Below are 23,685 nucleotides of genomic sequence, written 5' to 3' on the forward strand. Positions count from 1 at the left end.
ATGCCACAGTCCTTGATGGGCATTGAGAGAGAGAGAGAAGTATTTTGTCCCACATGCTTTTGGCAGCAAAAGCCTCTTCATCAGCCACTGTCTTTCCAGTCACGCTTGTGTTCATGTCTTTGCTACATGCTCTGCTGATTACCTTGGAAAAGGGCAGTGCTGTAACTGTTCAACTGACCTTTCAGTTTATTTTCTCTTGTGTAATATGAAACATGAGCTAACAGTCTGCTGATTTTGAGGGAGAAATCTGTTTCTACACTTCTGCAGATTTCTGCTTAAATGTGATGGATTTTCTCTGTATTTATGTTAATTTAAAAAGAACTCCATCACGTTGCTTTAGATAGCATCACATCAGAGAAGAAATTTATTCTAGCTAAAAGAGAGTTTTAATGTACGATTCAAATGTCATTAGGACTAGTTAGAAGAGGAATAGTGAGACAAGGGATATTAAATGAAGAAATCTCGTATGTAAAGTGATTATCTGATAAATGTTCAGAAGTGCAAAACAAAACAAATGAAGTATGCTACTGGTAAATTTGTTGCCTTATAAAAAAAAACAAACAACAAAAACAAAAACCCAACAAAAAACCAAAAAACCCAAACAAACAAAACAAACAAACAAAAACAACAAAAAACCCCACACAAACAACAAAGCCAAAACCTGCATTATTTGGTAATGTCTGTCATATTTAGACTGTTCCTTCATGACCAGAAAGCTATCTTGAGTGCTTTGGCAGGTACAGAATATATCTAGTTGAGCTGTTCTGGAAAGTTGTAATGCAGCTTGGTATTATAAGGTTTTTAGGGGTGACTGTTTTTTTTTTTTTGTTTTTGGTTTTTTGTTTGTTTTTTTAAAAGTGGGACTATATGCCTTTTATCTCAAGCCATTTTATTATTGCTAATGTTAGTACTTACGTATACACGCTTCTTTTTCATCTCCTCACTTCCTTGAATTGATGTATCTGAAGTAGTTTGCTAGACTTCTGATGGAAAGAAATTGCCTCTTGCTTCTTCTGAAAACTAGTACTTCGTTACACTTACCCTGTGAGCTGTATCTGTGTGTTTCTAATAAATTGAAGTGGACGATAGATGAACAAACATAAGTGGATGTAGGTAAGAGAGCCTTTAAATATTGTGAGGAATGGTGTTCTTAGAAGTCAGACTGGTTTAGGTAAGTAAGTGGAGCTATTATTACTAAATTATAGTGTTAAGTTTGCATTTGATATATCTTTTAATGACTCCTGCATTTGATTCCAAATTGACCACTGTGTATGTTAGTTCTGAAGCTGATGGCAAAAACATTACAGCTGTCAAATGCTGGTGAAGCCACTAAGTTATCCTAATGTTTAAAGCAGGGAAGAGGCTTTCATGTATTCCTCTGTATTGTGCAGAATGCACAGTGCCAGAACTTAAGTCAGCAAATAATCTTCTTTCTAAAATGTTACTAAACATATTTACCTTTATTAGATTTCATAGCTTGTATGTCTGTTAGCAACTGCTAATAGGTTGAAAAGAAAAACTATAGTATCCCTTTGCTTTCTGCCATTTGTTACATTTTGTCATGCTTCTATGTACTATAATTTGTTCTTAACAGCTTGTGTGTCACTGCACTTTTATTTTGAAAAAAGTTCATGCTGAATTAGTTACTTGTCCTGTATAAGCAACTTTCAATAGAGCAAGTGATTACACATTAATTATCACCAAGCAAATATATTTTACTTCTTAAAATACTGCCCTTAGTTTGAGACAAAGCTGCATTACATTTCCATGTTGAAATCATGGAACATCCAAAGCGGGTTAGGAGTTTACATCTGTTTGCTCACCGTGGAAAGTGCCCAGAAATATTAATTGAGTAGTAAAGTAAGGCATGATGGATGCTATTGTGTGGTTGTTTTGTTTTGTTTTTTCCAGGCTGCATCTGCTTCCATCTCCAGTGTAGCTTCCGATGTTGCAGATATAGTCTAGTTGGAGACAAGTTTTAAGGACACTCCAATTAATGCATTTACTTGAAGGAGCTTTTTCATGTAGCTGTTGAAAAAGCCATTTATGTTCCTGGGATTCAGCAATAACAGATAATACTGAATGTCTTGCCCTCCCTCATTTCATTTGGGTAGATTTTAAAGAAATATCTTGGGTAGACCAGAAAAGCAAAGAGCAGAGCTGTCCTGTCTGTTGGAATGGAAGAAATGAAAAATTGTATATTGTCACTCATTATCTGCAGAGCAGAAAAAAGCTGCTTTTGACATTTTTGCCTTTCTTGCTTTCTGTTTGTTATGAGTCCTCTGTTGGGTAGTCTTTTTAGTACCTAGTAATAAAGCACTTTTTTTTTTGGTAGGAATTGTAACAGAAATGGTTTAACTGTTTAAGCTGTTTAAGTTCTTTATTGGCATAACTGTATTCACAAATTATCAGAATAAGAGTTAACTTTATTACATCTGAATAATACTTTTGTTATTTTACAAGGTGGCCAGAAATGAGTCAGTACCTCAGGTTGCTTGGAAGAAAAAGATCTGACAGTTCTATGTGAAGCCCTAATTTGGCATTCTGGCTTGCCATCAGATTTCTTCAATAGTGTGCCTGAAGTCTTATTTCACTATGGCAGTTGACTTTGGGAATGAAAGGGAGGCTAAACTTTTTTATTCTTATGCTCTGTATTGAAGCTACTAACTGTAACTTGTGCATGAGACTTATAATGGCATCAATAACTGGTAATAGGAACTACAGCATCAGGAGAGTTTTGTACGTCATGGTTACAAAAAGGTATGTTATTTCTTTGGGTAAGAACTGTATTAACTTATCACTGAACTGAAAGATTTCAGGTCAACTTTTTCTCTGGCAACTGTGTACTTTTACTGTGTGTTAGGTCTTTAGGTATCTGTAAGGCAAAACATTTTAGGGTGCTTTAGTGATGAAGTATGAGGAATAAGTGCTTACCTGAAATGTAAAACCTTGGAGTGGCTACTGAGTTAATGTTGTCTTTACTCCTTCACTGTGAAGCTCATTTTATTGGCAAGATTCTTATTTTCTGAGTAGCTATTGTACTAATTCATGTTTGATGTTTTAATTCTGCTTGTATGGAAAGTCAGGCAATTCCTACACTTCTATTATAAGGGTTTAGACAAAGCTGCATATAAAGTGTGGGATTTGAAGCAATACTGTGTTACAAAATATGAATGTAACAATAAGAGAAGACTGTTGTGACCCTGTTTCAAATGATGTTTACTGTTATCAGTATTTCACAGTGAAATAGTGGGAGAGGAGGTGAGAAACATGCTAATGTGAAAGTACTGTTCTATTACCAAATGTCTTGCTTCAAGCTGGACATATGTGTGTGGGGGGTAATGCCAAGATTGTGAAGTCTCTTTTTCCAGTAAGTCTGAAGTATTTTAGTTTTAAAACACATTGGTCATAACAGATACGAAATGAACAGATATAGGAAATGTATTGAAAAGCTTTCTTTTTCATAAGAAGTCCCAAAAGCAAGAAATACACCCTTCTGCTGTCTGCACTTGTAATGTGTGTTTTGTCTTATCTAGCTCTGTGGTAAGGAATATGATGTACAACTTTTTTCCAGTCACTTCAGACCCCTCTGTACTCTTTAACTTCTATGGATCCTATTTTTGCTCTATGTAGTTTTTTGTCCTTAAGGTAACAGGTGTACTTTTCAGGGCTTTCCTGGGTACAGTTTTTATCTTGTAATATTTCTTCAGTGTTAGCTTTCATGCAGGGAAGTAGAAAAACTAAGACTTTACAGTTGCTCCGTAAGTTGTGAAGACCTTAAAAGTATGAAGGCGTAAGTTTGCCTGTTGTCCAGACTTGTAGCTCTGAATGCTGTTGTTGGCTCTCTTCACATGTCCAGAATTTGACAAGGTTGTCTCACCTTTGAAACGTCCAATGTGTCCACTGTCTGTCTGACATATATGTTACAGGAGTATATAGGCGTAACTAAATATGACATAACTTTTCACTGTAAAGAGGAGATGGTGAAATGCAGTCTCGTCAATCTAATGCCTAACTCTTAGCACTTGCATGCTCTTAGTGAACAGTATACATCTTTGGAATTGGTTGAACAAAAACCTTTTCCTGTGACTTTCTGTATCTAATCCGGGGATTTTAGTTTGGAAGATAAAAATGTTTAACAAGCTTCAGTAATATATAAATGAAAGAAAAAATTTTCTGTGAAGGCAAAACAGTAGTTGCCTAAATCTGGATCATGAGCATGCACTTAACAGAATACTTTCCTTTAAAGCAGCAACAGGATACAGAACTATACTTATGCTGTTTTAAAAGACCAGTTGACAGGTAACCTTGTGTGTCCAGTTGTGTTTCATTGCATGAATTGAGTTTTTAGAATAATTCACAGCACAAGCAATTGTTCCATTTCAGAAACTGGTGGGTTTTTCATTAACTTGGGGCAAACCATAGTCCTATGTTTGATAATTTCAGAAGGTGGTTTAAACTGAATTCCTTTCTGGAATATAATCTAATATACATTATGGAGAGCACTAGTTATTTCAATAATCATGACTTCTGCAATGATGGTGCAAAAGTAATATCTGAATTAGCTTGCTTTATTGCAAGCAGACTACTTGTGTACAAATTGAAGGAGCGTTGTTACTCAATGTATATGATGATGTATTCCTTGTTAAATATTTGTCCTGTATGAAAAGCTACTATTGTAATAATAATGTCTTGTTCGCTGATTGACTGGTTTTCTAAAGTGCTTCCTTCTTTGATCGCCATTCTCCAAAATAAATTGTTCAGCGTGTGATCTTGCTCACCATTGCGAAGTGAGCAAAGATTGGTCTTTTGTTATAGTAATACTCACAATCATTTTGGGTATTGTTGTGGTCTCTTTGCCTAAACTTTGAATTTACGAAAAGATAAAAAGTGAAACCTTGGGTAGACTCTTAGTGCTTCTGTACAAGAATCCAGAGCTTACACCACGTGCATTACTATCTGAATTTTCTGAAACACATAAATCATGTAACTGCTTTCTGAAAGTCCATTTTCATCCCTTCCACTCCATAAACCTGCTCTCAGATTCTGATTTTTTGCTGCTTATTTTTGAAGAATGAGATGAATGGGTTTGATTCTTCTCTGCTAGGGAGGACTATTTGAGGAAGAGCAGTAGGTGTTCGACATGGGTGCCGCTGCGTTATGTGGAGTTTATCAGCCTTGTTTTTTTCCTGCACAGAGATTAAGATCCTTCTCTGTGACCTGCTGTTGTTCTCTGCTAATAAATGTATCATCTTCTTTCTCACTGGCTTACAAAGATGTGTATGGCTGGTTTGTGTTTTAAGATTAAGTGTACTGCTTCTTGAATGTCAGGGAAAATAATACATTCCGCCAAAGGTGTTCCTTAAGCTGGGGAAATGTGTTTGTACCAAGTACAGGAGGGAAGTTAATTTTAAGCAGAAATCTATTCTGAAACACCATTTTCATGTTACATATGTCAGATTCATTGCTGCGGTTAGATCTTTTCAATAGACTGTTACCTATAGCATATAGAAAAAGGTTCCTGCTTCAGCTGCGGTGGGGCTAGTTAAAAATGATACATATGACAAGCAGCAATTTTAAAACAACTTGTATATGGCTGAGGAATTGGAATTTGCAAAACTATGTTCTTGTGAATATAACTGACAATTTTAAAGGAAGGTTTACAATTTTAAGTAAAGCTGTACGAATCAATGTACCTTTTTTCAAGGGGAATCATTCAGCAATGGCGTAATTTTGCCTTTACCAGATGTTGTATGTTGAACTTTTGAGGCTGTTTGTAAATTGCTCTTTTTCTGTATTAAAACTTTTTTATATGAATATTTCTGTGATTGTAGTTGGTTAAAACTTAAGTCAGTCAACTATCTTTGTATATATGTGCAATCCACTTCTGCTTGAAAATCTGACAAAACGATCTCCTTCAAGCTCTATAAATGAAATTTATTATCAGAGCAGTAGTAGTTAGTCATGCACTCAAGAGAATTATACCCATGACCAAATTTTAAGAGCGATGCTGATGGATGAGCAGAAAGTTGTATTTGCTGTAGTGTATCCTGAGGCATTTCCCAAGTGCTGCTGTCTTTAAGGTGGATGTATGTCTTCATAATAAAAACTCGCTAGGAGAGTCACTTGGAAAGTAGTCGTAGTACTCAAGATAACACTACTTGTGTATTGAATTAAATTAATATTTTTTTTAATCCTGTCCTTTGAATTAAGGGCCAATTCTAAACCAAAACTTTAAAACAAATTGGATCTGTGTCTTTGCAGACAGGTTGCCTTTTCTTTTCTTTTTTTTTTCCTCAAACTGAAGCTTCTTCACATAATATCTTACATTTTAGAAATCAAAGTTGACCCTCTTGTTTAAATTGTGCACGTGATGTGATTATTTTATTTTATTTTTTTAATTTTATCTTGGAGAAAATGTAGAAAATGTCAAACACCTCCCAGTTGTTACTAGCAAATTTTCTACCTTCGAGGCTTAGGGCATTTCAGGTCTCTGCTGGGTAAGTAAGGTATGGTCCAAATAATTAATGAAGTGGTAATTTTGTTTCCCAAATCACTGCAGTGTCAGGGGACTGCAGAGTCTTACTGATGCTCTCTTCAGAGACATTGCCTAAGGAGCTGCTTTCTTCAGGTGCCAGACTAGTTTCTCCATACTTGCTATATGCTGTACTGCAAGATTTTCAGTATCCTGAGATAGTCAATTGAAACTGGCTGTGAGACCTCTAGGAGACCTATGCAATTCTCCCTAGGAGGCCTGTGTCAGATATTAATAAGATGGAATAAAAAATATAGGCTGTTCAGAGTGTCAAGCTCTCCTGTTGTGTAGTAATACTATGATTTCTTGACAGCCAATCAGGAGTTGTCTTAGATTTGAAGTGCAAACTCTTCCCATAAAGTAGAGAAAATGCAGACAAATTCAAAGATTGCAACTTTGCACTGTGCAACAACTGTTGAAAAACTGTATGGTTTGTATTTGATATGTTTTCTATTTCTATATAGAACAGTGAATCTGATGTAATCTTAGCTAGTGTGTCTGTTTTTTTGATGTTCTTACACTTATTGATGTAAGAGAGGCACGTATTAAACTTTCTAAAAAAACTTTTTTTTATTTTCATTGAAAGGTATTCTCTGTTTTATAACCACTTGAAGAACATTGAGGAAAATGAAGGAGGCCTTGATAAATTTTCAAAAAGTTACAAAACCTTTGGAGTTAACCAGTTGTTGGATGGTGGAATATATTGCAGAGAGTGGGCACCGGGAGCAGAAGCAGTGTTTCTCACAGGTGACTTCAGTAAGTATTTTTAGGAATATTACTTCCCTCCTGTATTGATAACCTCCTCACTTAAAGGCAATTTTGTAGCAATGACAACATTCTGATAGTAAAAATGTGTGTCATGGCTTGCTGGTATAGTGGCATTTTGTAACTTGAACTAATCTTTTACTCCATATTGCAGTAGCCTAAGAACGTGGGTGTTTTTATTGTATGATCAGTATTAGGTGTGTATCAATGTAATTTTTACAATATCCATAAGGTAATGATTTGTCTAAAGGATCTAGCCTGATTACATTTAGCCTAATGCTGCAGTGTATCTAAACTACTTGAATTCTTCCAAAATAGCTGCAGTTAGACTTCTATAAAACTGTATGCAGAGGAGAGAGAATTTCCTTTATCTTTGATCTAATAGCAGTTTTGTCCAAGGATCAAGGCCTTTTAAAATTCCCTTTAAAAATAACGTTGGAAAATGGTAACCTAAAATCAAAGTGCCCTACTTAAAAAAGAGTGGGTGGTGTTCTGTTTCAAGGGGAGGAGAAGGATATTAGCACAAGAAAGTGGCATAATTACATGGAGGAGTTGCGTTGCTTACTGTGAGAACTGGGAAGTTGTCACTTAAAAATATAAATTTGCTTCTCATTTGGAAGGCTAGCTACACTGAAATAATGTTCTGAAAACTCTTAAATGGAAGTTGAATGCTTTTTTACTCTTTAATCCTATAATAATAATTCCACCCTTTTTGTTATGGGTTTTGGGGATTTCTGCTCTAGTTTTCCCTTTCACCTCTTTATCCCTTCTTCCAGGTTAGGTATTAGTCCTTCAGGATACTAGATCTGTGAAATGATTTTATTCATTTAACTGCATTTCAGAAGTATGCTGTGTTATTCATCCAGCTTCATTCTCTGAATTGCCAATTTGAGGAAGTTGACTGCCTCTGCTTAAACTCAGTTAAATGTTGAGTTTTCCTTCTTCCTTACCCCTGTTTGAGGAAAATATTGAAGGGGCAAACTGTATTTGAGGAAAGAAGTCCTGAACTTGAAATCGTATGTGTTTATATAACTTAAAAATTACAAGACTCATCACATATGCTATTAGCTGTAGAATCTGGTGGTGCTTTCTGAAGTACTGTTATGTAGGTTCTGTAAAAGTATGTGCAGCAATTAAGAAATTAATTACCCTGGCGATGTTTTTCAGCTCCATTATTAAGATTTTATTCAATGCTTCATAGCAATGTTTTAGTATTGTTTTCCTGTAGTCTCAAGATCAATACACTTGCAACCTGATCATCTTCTCTGATAAAGTGACCTGCTTAGTGGATGAGGAAAAGGCTGTGGATTTCTACCTAGACTTTAGCAAAGCCCTTGACAGCATTTCCCACAGCATTGTCCTGCAGAAGCTGTCTGCTCATACCTTGGATGGGTCTATGCTTTGCTGGGTAAAGAAATGTCTGGATGGTCCGGCCTGAAGAGTTGTGGTGAATAGAGTTAAATTCATTTGGCAACATCTTACAAGTGGTGTTTGTCAGGGCTCAGTCTTGTGCCCAGTTCTCTTATTTATCTTTATCAGTGATCTGGATGAGGGGATTGAGTGCACCCTCAGTAAGTTTGCAAATTACAATAAGTTGGACCGGAGTGTTGATCTGCCTAGGGTAGGAAGGCTCTACAGAGGGACCTGGAGAGGCTAGATCAATGGGTTGAGGCAAATTGTATGAGGTTCAAAAAGGCCAAGTGCCAGGTCCTGCACTTGGGTCACAACAACCCCGTGCAAAGCTACAGGCTTGGGGAAGAGTGGCTGGAAAGCTGTCTGGCAGAAAAGGACCTGGGGATATGGGTCAACAGCCAGCTGAATATAAGCCAGCAGTGTGCCCAGGTGGCCAAGAATATGGAATCAGAAAATAAATGGAGATACTATATAAGGACAGTACTGTTCTACGTAGTGGTCAATTAGGTCTTCCTCCTACTTTGCCTGATACCCAGTAGCTCAGAAGCAGGTTCATGAAAATAATCTGCTTAACAACAAAGACTGACATAAAACCAGATGTTAGTACTTCTCAGGTAGGATATCTCCCTGGATACTAATAGCAGCTTATACTTTAGTGTACTGCCTTCAGTTGTCTACAGCCACAGAATCATAGCACTATTTGACTTCACTCATGAAATCTAGGCATTTTTCTATAAAAACTTTTGAAGAAAGTAGCAAGAAGTTCAATATTGTAGTAGTACCTAGACTTGATTTACATAAAAGCAGAGTCAGCTCTGGGGAAAAAAAAAATCATCCTAAGATATGAGAAGTTTCCAATCTGTTTTCAGGTATCTAAAGTATGAAGGCTGTGGCTGAAGTTCCCCTTTCTTCACTATGAAGGAAGCCTGTTAGAGTGTAAATAACAAAACTTCCCCCCAAAACCAATCAGCCCACTCTTCCTGCACCCTCCAACCCCAGCAGAAGCCTTCCCCTCTAGTGCAAGATAAAAGGAGAAGCCAAAACAATCACATTCCAGTGTGATCAACATTTTAGATCAAATGTTAGCTGGGAAGGAGGGAGGGGAAAGCAGAGAAAGGAACCAAAGAACAGAAATCACTAATATGACAATGTATTATATAAAAAACTGACTTCCATATTAGCATATACAGTCTTAGCCTTTCAGTTTTCCTAACTTTTTAAATTAAAATATTGTTTACAGACAACACACTTGAGTCTGCATGGCCAAATACAATTCTGAGTGTTCTAATTCCCAAACAAATTCTGTGCATTACTCTGAGAACTTGCAGCTCAGTGACTTTTTTGAAGCAGTTGATTGTAAAGTAGCAATAAATTGCCAGTAGTCACCAAGTTCCTCACCAATACAGCATGCAAATATTTCGGTGTTATCACCAGGAGGTTTTAAGGTGGCTGTAATGTTGATACTGCCTCTAGTATCACAAATTCAGATAACTGAATGCCTCATACACATGATTTACTGTGATGCTAAATATACTATTTGAGAAATCTTAGTCTTTGGATGTTCATTGAATAGTTTTCAGATAGAGTAATGCATCACACTTGAATGCCAAGAGATCATGATATTTTCCTCTCCAATTAGATTTTCAAAGAAGAGACAAAAAGAATGCAAAATAATTTGGATTTTCTTGAATTTTTTTTCATTCTCTAATCCAAATACAGAATTACAGATTTGTGTGCTGTTAGTAGATTCTAGTTTTTTCCAGAATGCACAGTGATATGAAGACTTATTCTATAAATAGCAGCTAAGCCATTCATTGGAGGTGTCTCAGAATGAAGTATACAAATACCGTAATTTGTGCCCAAACACCTTAATATAAAAGTTTTTATTGTGTGATATAACACATAAAGGTCATTTACAAAAAACTTTGCAGGACTGATGCTTCACATATATATATCATTACAGAAATAAAGTATCTTAAGCACAGTTCATATCATCTTAGTTACAAGTTCTGAAAGAAGTTTAGGTTCTCTGTAACACAGTATGCACTTGCAGACAATACCATATTAAGTAAAACACTATGGGAAAACAGTGCTATCCATCTCCAACAACAGAACTAAAAAATAATGGATTGACTCATTTTATGTCATTATATTTCAGTTTAAAACCTAAAGGGCTGCTGTAATTTATGTTCCATTTTTGGTCTTCCAACTTCCCCAAGTGGTTCAGTTACACTTCTCTTGATAAAAAGCTGAGTTTTTATAAAAACATCCTGATTTAAAAATTCTGTCCAATTTAAATACAGTATAATAATAAATTTAGTTTGAGACTTCAACCTGCTTGAAAACTTAAAAAAAGGTTAAAGGGATTCAGGTTTAAACGTATCTGTAGCAAACAATCTAAATATTAAGGTTTTGCAGCCCAATTTCCTATCAGAATGTTATTAAATCTCATCTGAATTGAATGACAGTCTTTCATTCCTCTCAGCTTTCCAAGTACATTATCTTCTCCATTGGGAATGAATACTTTATTATGGCTGATGAATATGATACAAAGTACAAACGTGGTTTTTCCATATTAAAGTGAATTTCTTTTCAGTTTTTTGCCTTCTTACTGCCACATCTCATTAGGATCTAGATACAACTACTCTAATAGCACGCGGCAGCGGTGAGAGCGCAGAGCGGCAGCGGTGAGAGCTGCTCCTTTAATTACTGAGGATTAGAGAAGAGACCGGGCTTCCCGGAGACGGCGAAGCCGGAGCAGAGCGAGGAGACCCGAGTCTGAGCGGGAATCCTGAGAGGAGCAGGAAGGCTGACGTGGCAGGGGGTGTGGCTGAGAACCGCGGCAAGGTTTAAAAGCGGCCATCTCGGCAGCTCCCTCAGAGCACGCGGCAGCGGTGAGAGCGCAGAGCGGCAGCGGTGAGAGCTGCTCCTTTAATTACTGAGGATTAGAGAAGAGACCGGGCTTCCCGGAGACGGCGAAGCCGGAGCAGAGCGAGGAGACCCGAGTCTGAGCGGGAATCCTGAGAGGAGCAGGAAGGCTGACGTGGCAGGGGGTGTGGCTGAGAACCGCGGCAAGGTTTAAAAGCGGCCATCTCGGCAGCTCCCTCAGAGCACGCGGCAGCGGTGAGAGCGCAGAGCGGCAGCGGTGAGAGCTGCTCCTTTAATTACTGAGGATTAGAGAAGAGACCGGGCTTCCCGGAGACGGCGAAGCCGGAGCAGAGCGAGGAGACCCGAGTCTGAGCGGGAATCCTGAGAGGAGCAGGAAGGCTGACGTGGCAGGGGGTGTGGCTGAGAACCGCGGCAAGGTTTAAAAGCGGCCATCTCGGCAGCTCCCTCAGAGCACGCGGCAGCGGTGAGAGCGCAGAGCGGCAGCGGTGAGAGCTGCTCCTTTAATTACTGAGGATTAGAGAAGAGACCGGGCTTCCCGGAGACGGCGAAGCCGGAGCAGAGCGAGGAGACCCGAGTCTGAGCGGGAATCCTGAGAGGAGCAGGAAGGCTGACGTGGCAGGGGGTGTGGCTGAGAACCGCGGCAAGGTTTAAAAGCGGCCATCTCGGCAGCTCCCTCAGAGCACGCGGCAGCGGTGAGAGCGCAGAGCGGCAGCGGCCATCACAGGAAGTGAAGTAGCGCGAGGGCAGGGAGCGCGAGGGCAGGGGGAGAGCGGCGTGAGTGGAGGCAGGAAGCAGAGAACACCAGTAAATTTCTCTAGCATGGTGGCAACACGCCCTAAAACTGTATTGAAGAAGGATATGGGAACTCAGACGGAGGTTCTGAGCAGGCACGCAGCCGTGCAGGTCTCTGGCTGCAGCGAGTGCCTGAGCCTGGCACTGGTGCCAGAGGGAGCTAGTGGCACCGCGTGTGTGCGGTGCGAGCAAATCGATGATCTCCTCAGGCAGGTGGTTAGACTGACAGAGGAGGTTGAAAGACTGAGAATTATCAGAGAATGTGAGAATGAAATAGATTGGTGGAGTCAAACCCTGAGGCAAGGGCAGGAGGAAGAGATGCTAGAACAAGTGATGGATCCCCTCCCCTCCTGTTCTCAGACAGAAGGAGAGAACTTTAGGAACATGGAGGAATGGAGGGAGGTCCGTCCTCGGAGAGGCAAGAAAAAACCCTCCCAACTCCGTCCATCCTCCGAATTGCCCTTGAAGAATAGGTACGAGGTCTTGGAACTTCAGGGAAAGGAAAATGAAGCTGGAGTGACAGATTTGTCTAGTGAACCGCCTATGACTTGTCGCTCAGCTCCACGACTTAGGACTTCTTCAACTAAGAAGGAAAGGAGGGTAGTTGTGGTGGGTGACTCCCTTCTGAGGGGAACAGAGGGGCCCATCTGTAGACCTGACCCATCCCACAGGGAGGTCTGCTGCCTCCCTGGGGCTCGCATTAGAGATGTTAAAAGGAAACTCTCTAGTATGGTAAATCCATCTGATTACTACCCACTGCTGATTTTTCAGGTTGGCAGTGACGAAATTACTACAAGAAATGTAAGGGCAATGAAGAGAGACTTCAGGGCCCTGGGACGGCTAGTTAGGGGGTCTGGAGCACAAGTCGTGTTTGCCTCCATACCTCCTGCAAGAATGGGTGGAGAGATAAGCAGGAAGAGTTTAATGATGAACGAATGGCTAAGAGACTGGTGCCAAAGGCAGGGCTTTGGCTTTTTTGATCATGGGCTGCTCTATGAGACACCTGGCCTGATGGTGGCGGGTGGGATGCACCTGTCCCAGAGGGGGAAAAGGCTTTTGGGGCAGGACTTAGCAGGGCTCATTGAGAGAGCTTTAAACTAGATGTGAAGGGGGAAGGGGAGAAAACTGGGTCTGTTAGGGACAAGCCCAAGAGGAACATACCAGGGCCTGTAGGAGGATGGGCTAAGGAGGATTTAGTCCCACCGATGTGCTCTACTTGCTTCCTGAAATGCCTGTACACCAATGCACGCAGCATGGGGAATAAACAGGAAGAGTTAGAGGTCTGTGTGCGGTCTAAGGGTTATGATCTGGTAGCAATAACAGAGACATGGTGGGACAGCTCACACGACTGGAATGTGGCCATGGATGGCTATGTGCTTTTTAGGAAAGATCGGTCGGTGAAGCGAGGTGGTGGAGTTGCTCTTTATGTGAGAGAGCAACTAGAATGTATTGAGTTTTGTACAGGGGCTGATGAGGGGCGAGTTGAAATTCTGTGGGTAAGAATTAAAGGACAGGGTAGTATGGGTGACACAGTTGTGGGGGTCTACTACAGACCTCCTGATCAAGATGAGGAAGTTGATGAAGCTTTCTACAGGCAGCTGAAAGCAGCCTCACAACTGCAGTCCTTGGTCCTCATGGGAGATTTTAACTATCCCGATATCTGCTGGAAGACTTATACAGCCAGCCTTTCACAGTCTAGGAGGTTCCTCCAATGCATTGATGACAACTTCTTAATGCAAATGGTGGATGAGCCGACTAGAAGAGGAGCACTGCTGGATCTTGTGCTCACCAACAAGGAGGGCCTTATTGAAGCAGTGGTGGTCAATGGCAACCTTGGCTGCAGCGACCATGAGATGGTGGAGTTCAGGATCCTGTGTGGGAGGAACAGAATTTCCAGCAGGACCAGAACCCTGGACTTCTACAGAGCAAACTTCGGCCTCCTCAACCAATTGTTAAGGGAAGTCCCATGGGACAGAGTGCTAGAAGGTAAAGGGGCTCAAGATAGCTGGACAATATTCAAGGACCACTTCTTGCAAGCACAGCATCAGTGTGTCCCAATGGGTAGAAAATCTAGTAAGGGAGCTAGGAGACCAGCGTGGTTAAAAAAGGAACTGCTGGGGAAACTCAAGTGGAAGAGGAAAATCTATAGATCATGGAAGGAGGGACTGGTCACTTGGGAGGAATATAGGAATGTTGTCAGGGAATGTAGGGAGGCAACTAGGAAAGCTAAGGCCTCCTTGGAACTTAACCTTGCAAGTCGGGTTAAGGACAGTAGAAAGGGCTTTTTCAAATACATAGCCAACAAAGCTAATACCAGAGGCAATATAGGCCCACTGCTGAATGAGGTGGGTGCCCTGGTGACAGAGGATATGAAGAAGGCAGAGGTGCTGAATGCCTTCTTTGCCTCTGTCTTTACTCCTGCAGGCTTTTCCCATGAGCCCCAGATTCATATAACCCCAGAAGTAGTCAAGATAGGTGAGGGCATAGTAGATGAGGATTGGGTTAGGGATCAGTTGCATAATCTGGACATCCATAAATCGATGGGTCCGGATGAAATGCATCCAAGGGTGCTGAGGGAGCTGGCGGAGGTCATTGCTAGTCCACTCTCCATCATCTTCGGTAAGTCATGGGTAACTGGAGAGGTGCCTGAGGACTGGAGGATAGCAAATGTCACTCCAGTCTACAAGAAGGGCAAGAAGGAGGACCCGGGTAACTATAGACCGGTCAGCCTCACCTCCATCCCTGGAAAGGTAATGGAACAACTTGTCCTTGGCACTATCTCTAGACATATCAAGGAGATGGGGGTCATCAAGAGCAGTCAACATGGTTTTACCAAGGGTAAGTCATGTTTGACTAACCTCATAGCCTTCTATGAGGAAATTACTAGGTGGATAGATGATGGTAGAGCGGTAGATGTGGTCTATCTTGATTTCAGTAAAGCATTTGACACCGTCTCCCACAGCATCCTTGTAGATAAGTTGATCAAGTATGGGTTTGATGATCAGGCAGTGAGGTGGATCAAGAACTGGTTGAAAGGAAGAAGTCAGAGAGTTGTAGTCAATGGGGCAGAATCTAGTTGGAGGCCTGTGACTAGTGGAGTCCCTCAGGGGTCGGTACTGGGACCGGTGTTGTTCAATATCTTCATCAACGACCTGGATGAGGGCACAGAATGTACCCTCAGCAAGTTTGCTGATGACACCAAGCTGGGAGGAGTGGCTGACACACCAGAAGGCTGTGCTGCCATTCAGAGAGACTTAGACAGGCTGGAGACTTGGGCGGGGAAAAACCTGATGAAGTTTAACAAGAGCAAGTGTAGAGTTTTGCATTTGGGGAAGAAAAACGCCATGCACCAGTACAGGTTGGGGGCTGACCTGCTGGAGAGCAGTGTAGGTGAAAGGGACCTGGGGGTCATGGTAGACAGGAGGATGACCATGAGCCAGCAGTGTGCCCTTGTGGCTAAGAAGGCCAATGGCATCCTGGGGTGTATTAGAAAGGGTGTGGTTAGTAGGTCAAGAGAGGTTCTCCTCCCCCTCTATTCTGCATTGGTGAGGCCACATCTGGAATATTGTGTCCAGTTCTGGGCCCCTCAGTTCAAGAAGGACAGGGAAGTGCTTGAAAGAGTCCAGCGCAGAGCCACAAGGATGATTAAGGGAGTGGAACATCTCCCTTATGAGGAAAGGCTGAGGGAGCTGGGTCTCTTTAGTTTGGAGAAAAGGAGACTGAGGGGTGACCTCATCAATGTTTACAAATATGTAAAGGGTGAGTGTCAAGACGATGGAGTTAAGCTTTTTTCAGTGAAGACCAGTGATAGGACAAGGGGTAATGGATACAAGTTGGAGCATAGGAGGTTTAAGATGAATATCAGGAAAAATTTTTTTACTGTAAGAGTGACAGAGCACTGGAACAGGCTGCCCAGAGAGGTTGTGGAGTCTCCTTCGCTGGAGACATTCAAAACCCGCCTGGATGCCTTCCTGTGTGATGTACTCTAGGTGACCCTGCTCTGGCAGGGGGGTTGGACTAGATGATCTTTCGAGGTCCCTTCCAACCCCTAGGATTCTATGATTCTATGATTCTAATACATTAGTCCTAAATTTCTGCTTAGTATGATTATTACATAAAATGCTTCAAATGAAGCAGAGTTTAGAAGACCATTCCTGTTTTTAGCTACAGTACTCTGGTATATGTGTACTTCCGCCTCTGTCCTGTCCAGCCAATTTACAATTTCTATCCTCTTTAAACTAATGAGTTATTAATTTCATTAGGAGTCTGTTTTAAAAATGGCCTTTTATTAAAATACATACTTCAGCTGTGTTGAGTAACTTAAAGACTGTTAGATATATCACATTAAAACTTTGAGAAATGGGTGGGGTGAGAGGAACATTTTCTATTTATACATATAAAGATGAGCTATTAAAATATCCATATCTAGATGTCTTGAACTCAGCATTACTGCTATCTAGCAATAGGTGTGAACTATACTTGTGATTTATTATTCAGTTTTGAATCAGAGGGACATATCTCATTCCATATTAAAATTCAAGTACTGCACTGATGTTTTATCGATATCTGTTCCACTAAAAAACATGAGTATTTCAAGGAAAGCTACCCTATCTTTCACTAGTTAAGCTATATCAAAGTAGTGTTGCGCTAGCTTTTCTGATTCTCTTCTGCATTAAAACCAGTATTTTGTTTTTAAAGTAATCATTGTCTGTAGACTCAAATTATCACAGTGGATAGTTTACAGAATCATAGAAACATTTGGGTTGGAAAAGACCTCTAAGATCATCAAGTCCAACTGCAACTGTGTACTCTAACACTACCACGTCCCTAAACCATGTCTTTAAAGTACCTTATCTTTTAAATACCTCCGGGGATGGTGACTCAACTACTTCCCTGGGCAGCCTGTGCCAGTGTTTGACAACCATTTTGGTAAAGATATTTTCCCTAATGTCCCATCTAAACCTCCCCTGGCACAACTTGGGGCCGTTTCCTCTTATTCTATCACTTGTTATTAGTGAGAAGAGACCAACCCCCACCTCACTGCAACCTCCCTTTGTGTATTTGTAGAGCACGATAAGGTCTCCCCTCATCCTCCTTTTCCTCAGGCTGAACAACCCCAAGTTCCCCAGGTACTCCTTGTAGGACTTCTGCTCCAAACTCTTCACCAGTTGCTTTGTTCTTCTTTGGATACTCTCTAGCACCTCAATGTCCTTGTTGTAGTGAGGGGCCCAGAACTGAACATGGTATTTGAAGTGTGTCTTTACCAGTGCTGAGCCCTGGTGGCGCGATCGCTTCCCTGGTCCTGCTGGTCATGCTGATTCTGATACATGCTAGGATGCAGTTGGCTTTCCTGGCTACCTGGGCACACTGCTGGCTCAAATTCAGCTGACTGTAGACCAATATCCCCAGGCCCTTTTCAGCTAGGCAGCTTTCCAGCCACTCTTCCCCAAGCTTGTAGCTTTTCATGGGGTTGTTGTGACCCAAGTGCAGGACCTGGTACTTGGCATTATTGAACCTCATACAATTGGCTTCAGCCCATTGACCCAGCCTGTCCAGATCTCCTTGTAGAGCCTTCAGACCCTGAGGCAGATCAACACTCCCACCCTTGTTGTCATTTGCAAACTTACTGAGAGTGCACTCTGTCCCCTCATCCAGATCATTCAGTCTCATTCATATGAAACTAAACCTATGGCTGAAGTTTTTCTCCCCTTTCTCTGAGGTAGACCCCAGTTGGTCCCCAGGAGGCAGGGTTTCCTGAAGTGAGTCCCATGGTCTAAGCAGCTGAATTGTGGCACCACTTCCGTAACCATTTATTGATATTTTTTTTTCCCAATTCAATTCGTGGTCTCTAGACACATCCCTTTTAGCGGGAAGATTGATTAAGAGATTACCTGTGCTCCTAAGCCCTTCAGTGCCCTTTGCAGGCCTCTGTAATACTTCTTGATTGTCTTCAGATTGCTCCTGGCTATATCGCTGGTGCCCATGTGAAACAGCAGCAGCAGATAATAATGGGATATAATGACCAACATTCCATGTCTTCAGTGTTCAGTGAATCAAGAGAGGACAAATACTGTTAAAATATGGAATCTAAGCTTGGTTCAGCATATGTTTTTAAATGAAAAAGGAATATTCTTGAAGACTTAGTTAACTAAAACTGTGGCATTTCAGGCCAGATTTCCTGGCTCTGGTGTCATTGTCTGGTATTCTGTGGTTTATTAGCCCTTGCTAAGAAGTTTGTCTACAGTTTCCCCTTTATTTTTGCTATTTTATATGCTTGGTTTTATTAACGGGACATCAGCTTCTCAAAATAGAGACAGTGAGCAGCATCTGTGTCCAAACCTGGTTTAAGCATTCAATTTATGGAAGTTGGTTTTGGTTGCGTTTGGTCCACTTCCCTTAAGCTATCAACAGCTGCTTAGTGTTTTCCCCATAGTCTTGTAACAAATATTTCTACTGGCTTGTTTAGAATGTGAGATTTTTGGTTTTAAATCTACATTAAGCATTACTTTTCAGCCATTAATTTTCATACCACCATGATTTTGTGATATTAAAATTGGTATTGTTTTTTGGGAGGAGATGGAGGTGATTTTGTTGTTTATCAAGAGAAGGTAAATTAAAAATAAATATAATCATTGTCAAATTAGAATTGGAGTATGGTTTCTTAGTGCAAATCTTATGCATGTTTTTAAACCTGTTTTGAACATGTATAATAGTATTTGTGTCTGCTGTCACTGAATATTATTCTGTAAAATGTGGAACATTTGTTAGTCATTTTGAATTGTAATTGGTCATATTTTAAGATAAATATGCTTGGTATTGTTTGTTATATTTCAGATGACTGGAATCCGTTTTCTCATCCATATAAGAAGTTGGAGTATGGGAAGTGGGAGTTGTTCATTCCACCAGGACAAGATGGTTGTCCTCCTGTGCCCCATGGATCAAAGCTAAAGGTGTTGGTTCTAGACTTCCTCTGTCCACTTCTTGTAATTCTTACTCAATTGTCATTGTTCTTTTTAAAATAAATTTATCTTCTTTTAGTTGTTTTAAGAAGGAAAATCAGTTTATCTGCTTGTATAGAATGGCCTCAGTGAGTGAAACATTAGCATCTAACTCCTTGTGATACTTAGGAACAGACATATGCGGCTGACATGTGGATATGGGGTATTGTATCATGTTACAAGATGAAAATGATGTTTACATAAATAACTTGAAAAATAAGAAGTAATGTATAGATGGTCTTTCTGTATTTGATGCAACAGCTTGAGTTAAGATCCTCTTCGTGTCTCGCTACTTTGGTAGTTTGTGATCCTTTTAACCAAGGTTTTTCAGGTGATCTTTTTGTGTTGCTTAAATGGTACGTGGTCTTGTAAAACTACTGCTTGTCATTCAGGAATTAAGGGCATTGAATAATAGGCTTAGGTTAAATTAAACTAAATACAGACACAGAAAACTTTTTTGTATTTTATCAGTTTTATTTCATGAGTATTCATGAGTAAAAAATCCTTTCTTCCAGAAATTAATGGGAAGTTTCTTTTGAGCTGTCAAATGCCACAGTTGTTATGCTTAGTGCAGCTACACATAATGACAGCTAACTATCAGTAGAGTGGATTATTTCTAGGTGAATATTGTTTTCAGTCAGAGCTGGACTTCTAAGAATTTGAGTTGTTGCTGTTCAGAGTTTGAGTTCCAGAAATATTGGATGCTAACAGGGGACAGTAATGAGTAGTTAAGAAATGTACTGAAATACTCAATAGACTAGGGAAATTAGGAAACTAGAAGCATTTGTATAATACTGCTATATTTTCAGGACTCCCATCAACAAAATTAACACACTGAAAAAATCCTCATTTTTCTGCTGAAAATCAGCTTAGGTAAACTACAAGAAAGACATTGGGTTGTGGGAGCATGTCCAGAGAAGAGCAACCAAGCTGGAGAAGGGTCTAGAGAATAAGTCCTGCGATGAGAGGCTGAGGAAACTGAGGTTGTTTAATTTGGAGGAGGCTGAGGGGAGACCTCATTGTTCTCTACAACTACCTAACAGGAGGTTGTAGTGAGGCAGGTGTTGGCCTTTTCTCTTAAGCAAATAATGGTAGGATTAGAGGAAATGCACCAGAGAAGGTTTAGACGAGATATGAGGAAGAATTTATTTGGCTGAAGGAGTAGTTAGACACTGCAACAGGCTGCTCAGGAAGCTAGTGGAGTCACTGTCCCCTGAGGTATTCAACAGCTATGTAGATGTTGCACTTCAGGACATGCTTTAGTGGGCTTGGTGTTTTTTTTGTGTGGGGTGTGTGTGGTTGTAGGTTTTGGTTTTGTTTGTTTTGGTGGGTTGTGTTTTTCCCCCAGGGATGGTCAGTTGGACTAGGTGATCTTAGAGGTTTTTTCTAAGCACAGTGAATCTTTTATGTAAACAAGTAATCTGCTGAAATAGAGAAAGGCATGAAGATGCTCTGGAAATGCTTACTCAGTACACATACTTATCTCTGTGCTTTTTGTTATGGTGTATGAAATTGTCCCAGTAATAAATATGGATAAATTAATATTTTAGAATAATCATTTAAGGATGAGAAAGCTGTTTTTGTTTTACAGAACAGGAAATAAACCATTTATCTGTAGCTCAGATATGATGATTATGCAGTAATGTATGAGACTGCAGAATTGCTAATTAATAATTGCCATGATTTTGAGGTGTAAGTAGGGTAGATTTTAAAAATTGTTGTTAAGTTTATCTTTTGTATCTACAAAACTACTGAGCTCACCTACTGTAGAGTATTTTATGCTCAGTCTAGGGATAAGAGGTGTGAATGATGAGGAGTGTTGATAATTATTAACTTAATAGCAAACAGGCTATATTCTTAAACATGTTTAGAAAACCTTAAGATTTTTTAAAATCCGTTTACCTGTATAATCACTGTCACTTCTTCTGTTTTTGAAGTATAGGTCTTTATAGCACTTTATCTCTTTCCATTCACCATTTTCTTGGAAATATAAACTCTATGAAGCAGAGATTGTGCTGTGCATAATTTATTTAGTATGCAGAATTTTTTTACTACTGATTACTCTTGGTACTGGTGTACTAGTAAGATTATTTGCTGTATTTCTGTAGTTGCTCTTAATCTTCTGAAAAACTATGACACTCTTGTTGGCAAAGCAGAGTGTGAGTTTGCTTTCTTCTTTTTGATTTATGTTTTTAGCATAGCACTTAATAGTGCTTTTACATGGTCAGTTCTAAACAAATACATAAACATTTGTCACTGACACTCAAAATATGGTTGCCACATAGGCATGTGAACCGGGGCTGTTCTTTCTGCCGGTGAGACACATTTGCTTTTGAGTGTTATCAATTCTTGCCTATGGCTGATGTTTTTATCCTTTCTTGTTAATTCAGAAAACTGCTGGTATTCTGAAAATTTTCTTGAAACTATGTGGTTCTGTTAGATTATGGTTGTTCATAAATGTGTGTATTTTTGGGAATGTGAGGATTTGTGTGGTAGAGCATAGTTTTGCAGTTCTTTGTTCATGTAAAAGCTGAGAATACTGGCTAGTCTGTAGATGGAAATGACTATGCAGATTGCAGAGCTCATTTTTAAATAGACACTGTGCACTAGACTAGACAGTAACATCTATTTCTTTTTAGTAATGAAGGTATTTCCTCTTTAGTAAAGAAGCTTAAGGGTATTACAGGTTCTAAAGATTTTTTTTTACCAATATTATTCTTAAATATTTAAATTAAAATAGTCCATTTTAGACATTTATGGAGTGAATTGATTAATCTGCTAGGGAGGAAAAGTCTCCTCCAGAAGGTCCTTATCTCTTGTTTCTGTCTATGCTGTTTTCATCTTTAGTTCTACACAGGCGAGTGCCAAGTCCTGAAGTGGTGACAAGGTCATTCCCTTTATATAAGTAATTTCTAAACCATAATAGGAAATGGATGGAGTGTAGCTTGTGAAACTAATTTAGATCAGTTCACAAAATATTTTTGTAGGAAAATAAATGTGAGGAGCAGAGGTCAAACATTTGTCTGCTTTTAATAGTAGTAGGGTGTCTACTGTAGAACGTCAGGCAGTCTTCCCGTAAATATAAACATTGAAGAAGGTAAATGATTAAAAAACCTGCTGTATTTTTTTCTGATACATTTCTGTGTGAAGGAATGGATACTTAGAACAACTGAGTGAATCCCTTGTGGCTTATGACATCCATCTAAAAAATAAAGATAACTGCTTGCATGCAAAAGGCACTTTTTTCTTTCTCCCATGCATCAGTGAGGAGCTTAGAGTGTGTTAAGTGAACAAATATAGTTAATGTTGTGTCTGTGTGTGTGGTTTTTTTTTGTTCCACTTTTTTCTTTTATTGTTTGTTTGTAAGTAAGTTTTACAGCTGCTTAAAAATACCTGTAAATTAAGTTTTTACTGTAGTCTGTAAGATTCTAATTTTGAAATAATGTCAGTGGAGTTTAGCAGTGAGGTCTGTGTTGGTAAAAATTGAGATCTTAGTATCTGCAGTGGAAAACTTGTTTAATATTCTTTATAGGAATGCCAAGGAACACCACAGAAGACACAGAACAATTGAAAAACAGAGGCCAAATCCATAGCTAGTGATCAAGTTCTAAAGTATTTTTACAAAGTTAAATAAGAAAAGATGGTAAGATCAGTGCTTCCAGAACACTAGCAGTTGAAGTACGTTATCTGACCATGTGGGATATGCATGAAATTAAGCCACTATGCACCTAAATATCACTTGCATGTTTATGAAAACTAGTTTAACACAAGTGATTCTGGCTTATTTCTCTCAAGTTATGAAGATAAGAATCAGGATAGCTGACATTCCACTGTAATGCAACTTTTACCAAGGTCAAGGTAAAGGTTAGAAAGTTGTCTGTAAATATCAGTGATCAAATTTGCTTGTTACTACATTTTTTAAGCAATAAGAGTTAACTGCACATGGGTAGCATTTTGTAATTGAGGGAGGATAGATAAAAGTAAAAAACTGAAATAAACAAACCAGAAAAATAAAGAAACCCTGTTTTATAGTTAATTTTAATTGGGTTTTAACAGGTCATTTCTTGGCATCACAGCAGCTTTCACAATTTCTCTGTATGCTGACAGAACTAATTCTATACAGCTCAGGGAACAAGTAACGCTCAAACCAGGACACCTGGAAAGGTCACCTGAGAAAACGATAGAAACTTAAAAAAAAAAATCTGTATTCCATTACTTGCTAAATCTACAGCCTTTATTCCTTCACACATTTAGATATGTAGATATGTGTGTATATGTATTTAAATGGAAAAC

At 39.6% G+C, this 23,685-nt stretch overlaps 1 protein-coding gene across 1 annotated transcript in view; it reads left to right on the forward strand.

The window, feature by feature from the left end:
- The window catches only part of GBE1 (1,4-alpha-glucan branching enzyme 1), a 160,184-nt gene that overhangs the window by 27,164 nt on the left and 109,335 nt on the right, over nt 1-23,685 (forward strand). Inside the window, exons 2-3 of the mRNA XM_051640281.1 lie at nt 7,122-7,291; nt 19,229-19,344. Of these exons, the coding sequence (XP_051496241.1) occupies nt 7,122-7,291; nt 19,229-19,344 (286 nt within the window). The remainder of the gene's footprint in view (nt 1-7,121; nt 7,292-19,228; nt 19,345-23,685) is intronic.

The sequence above is a fragment of the Apus apus genome, chromosome 1 (genome assembly GCF_020740795.1).
Source record: "Apus apus isolate bApuApu2 chromosome 1, bApuApu2.pri.cur, whole genome shotgun sequence".
Lineage (NCBI taxonomy): Eukaryota > Metazoa > Chordata > Aves > Apodiformes > Apodidae > Apus > Apus apus.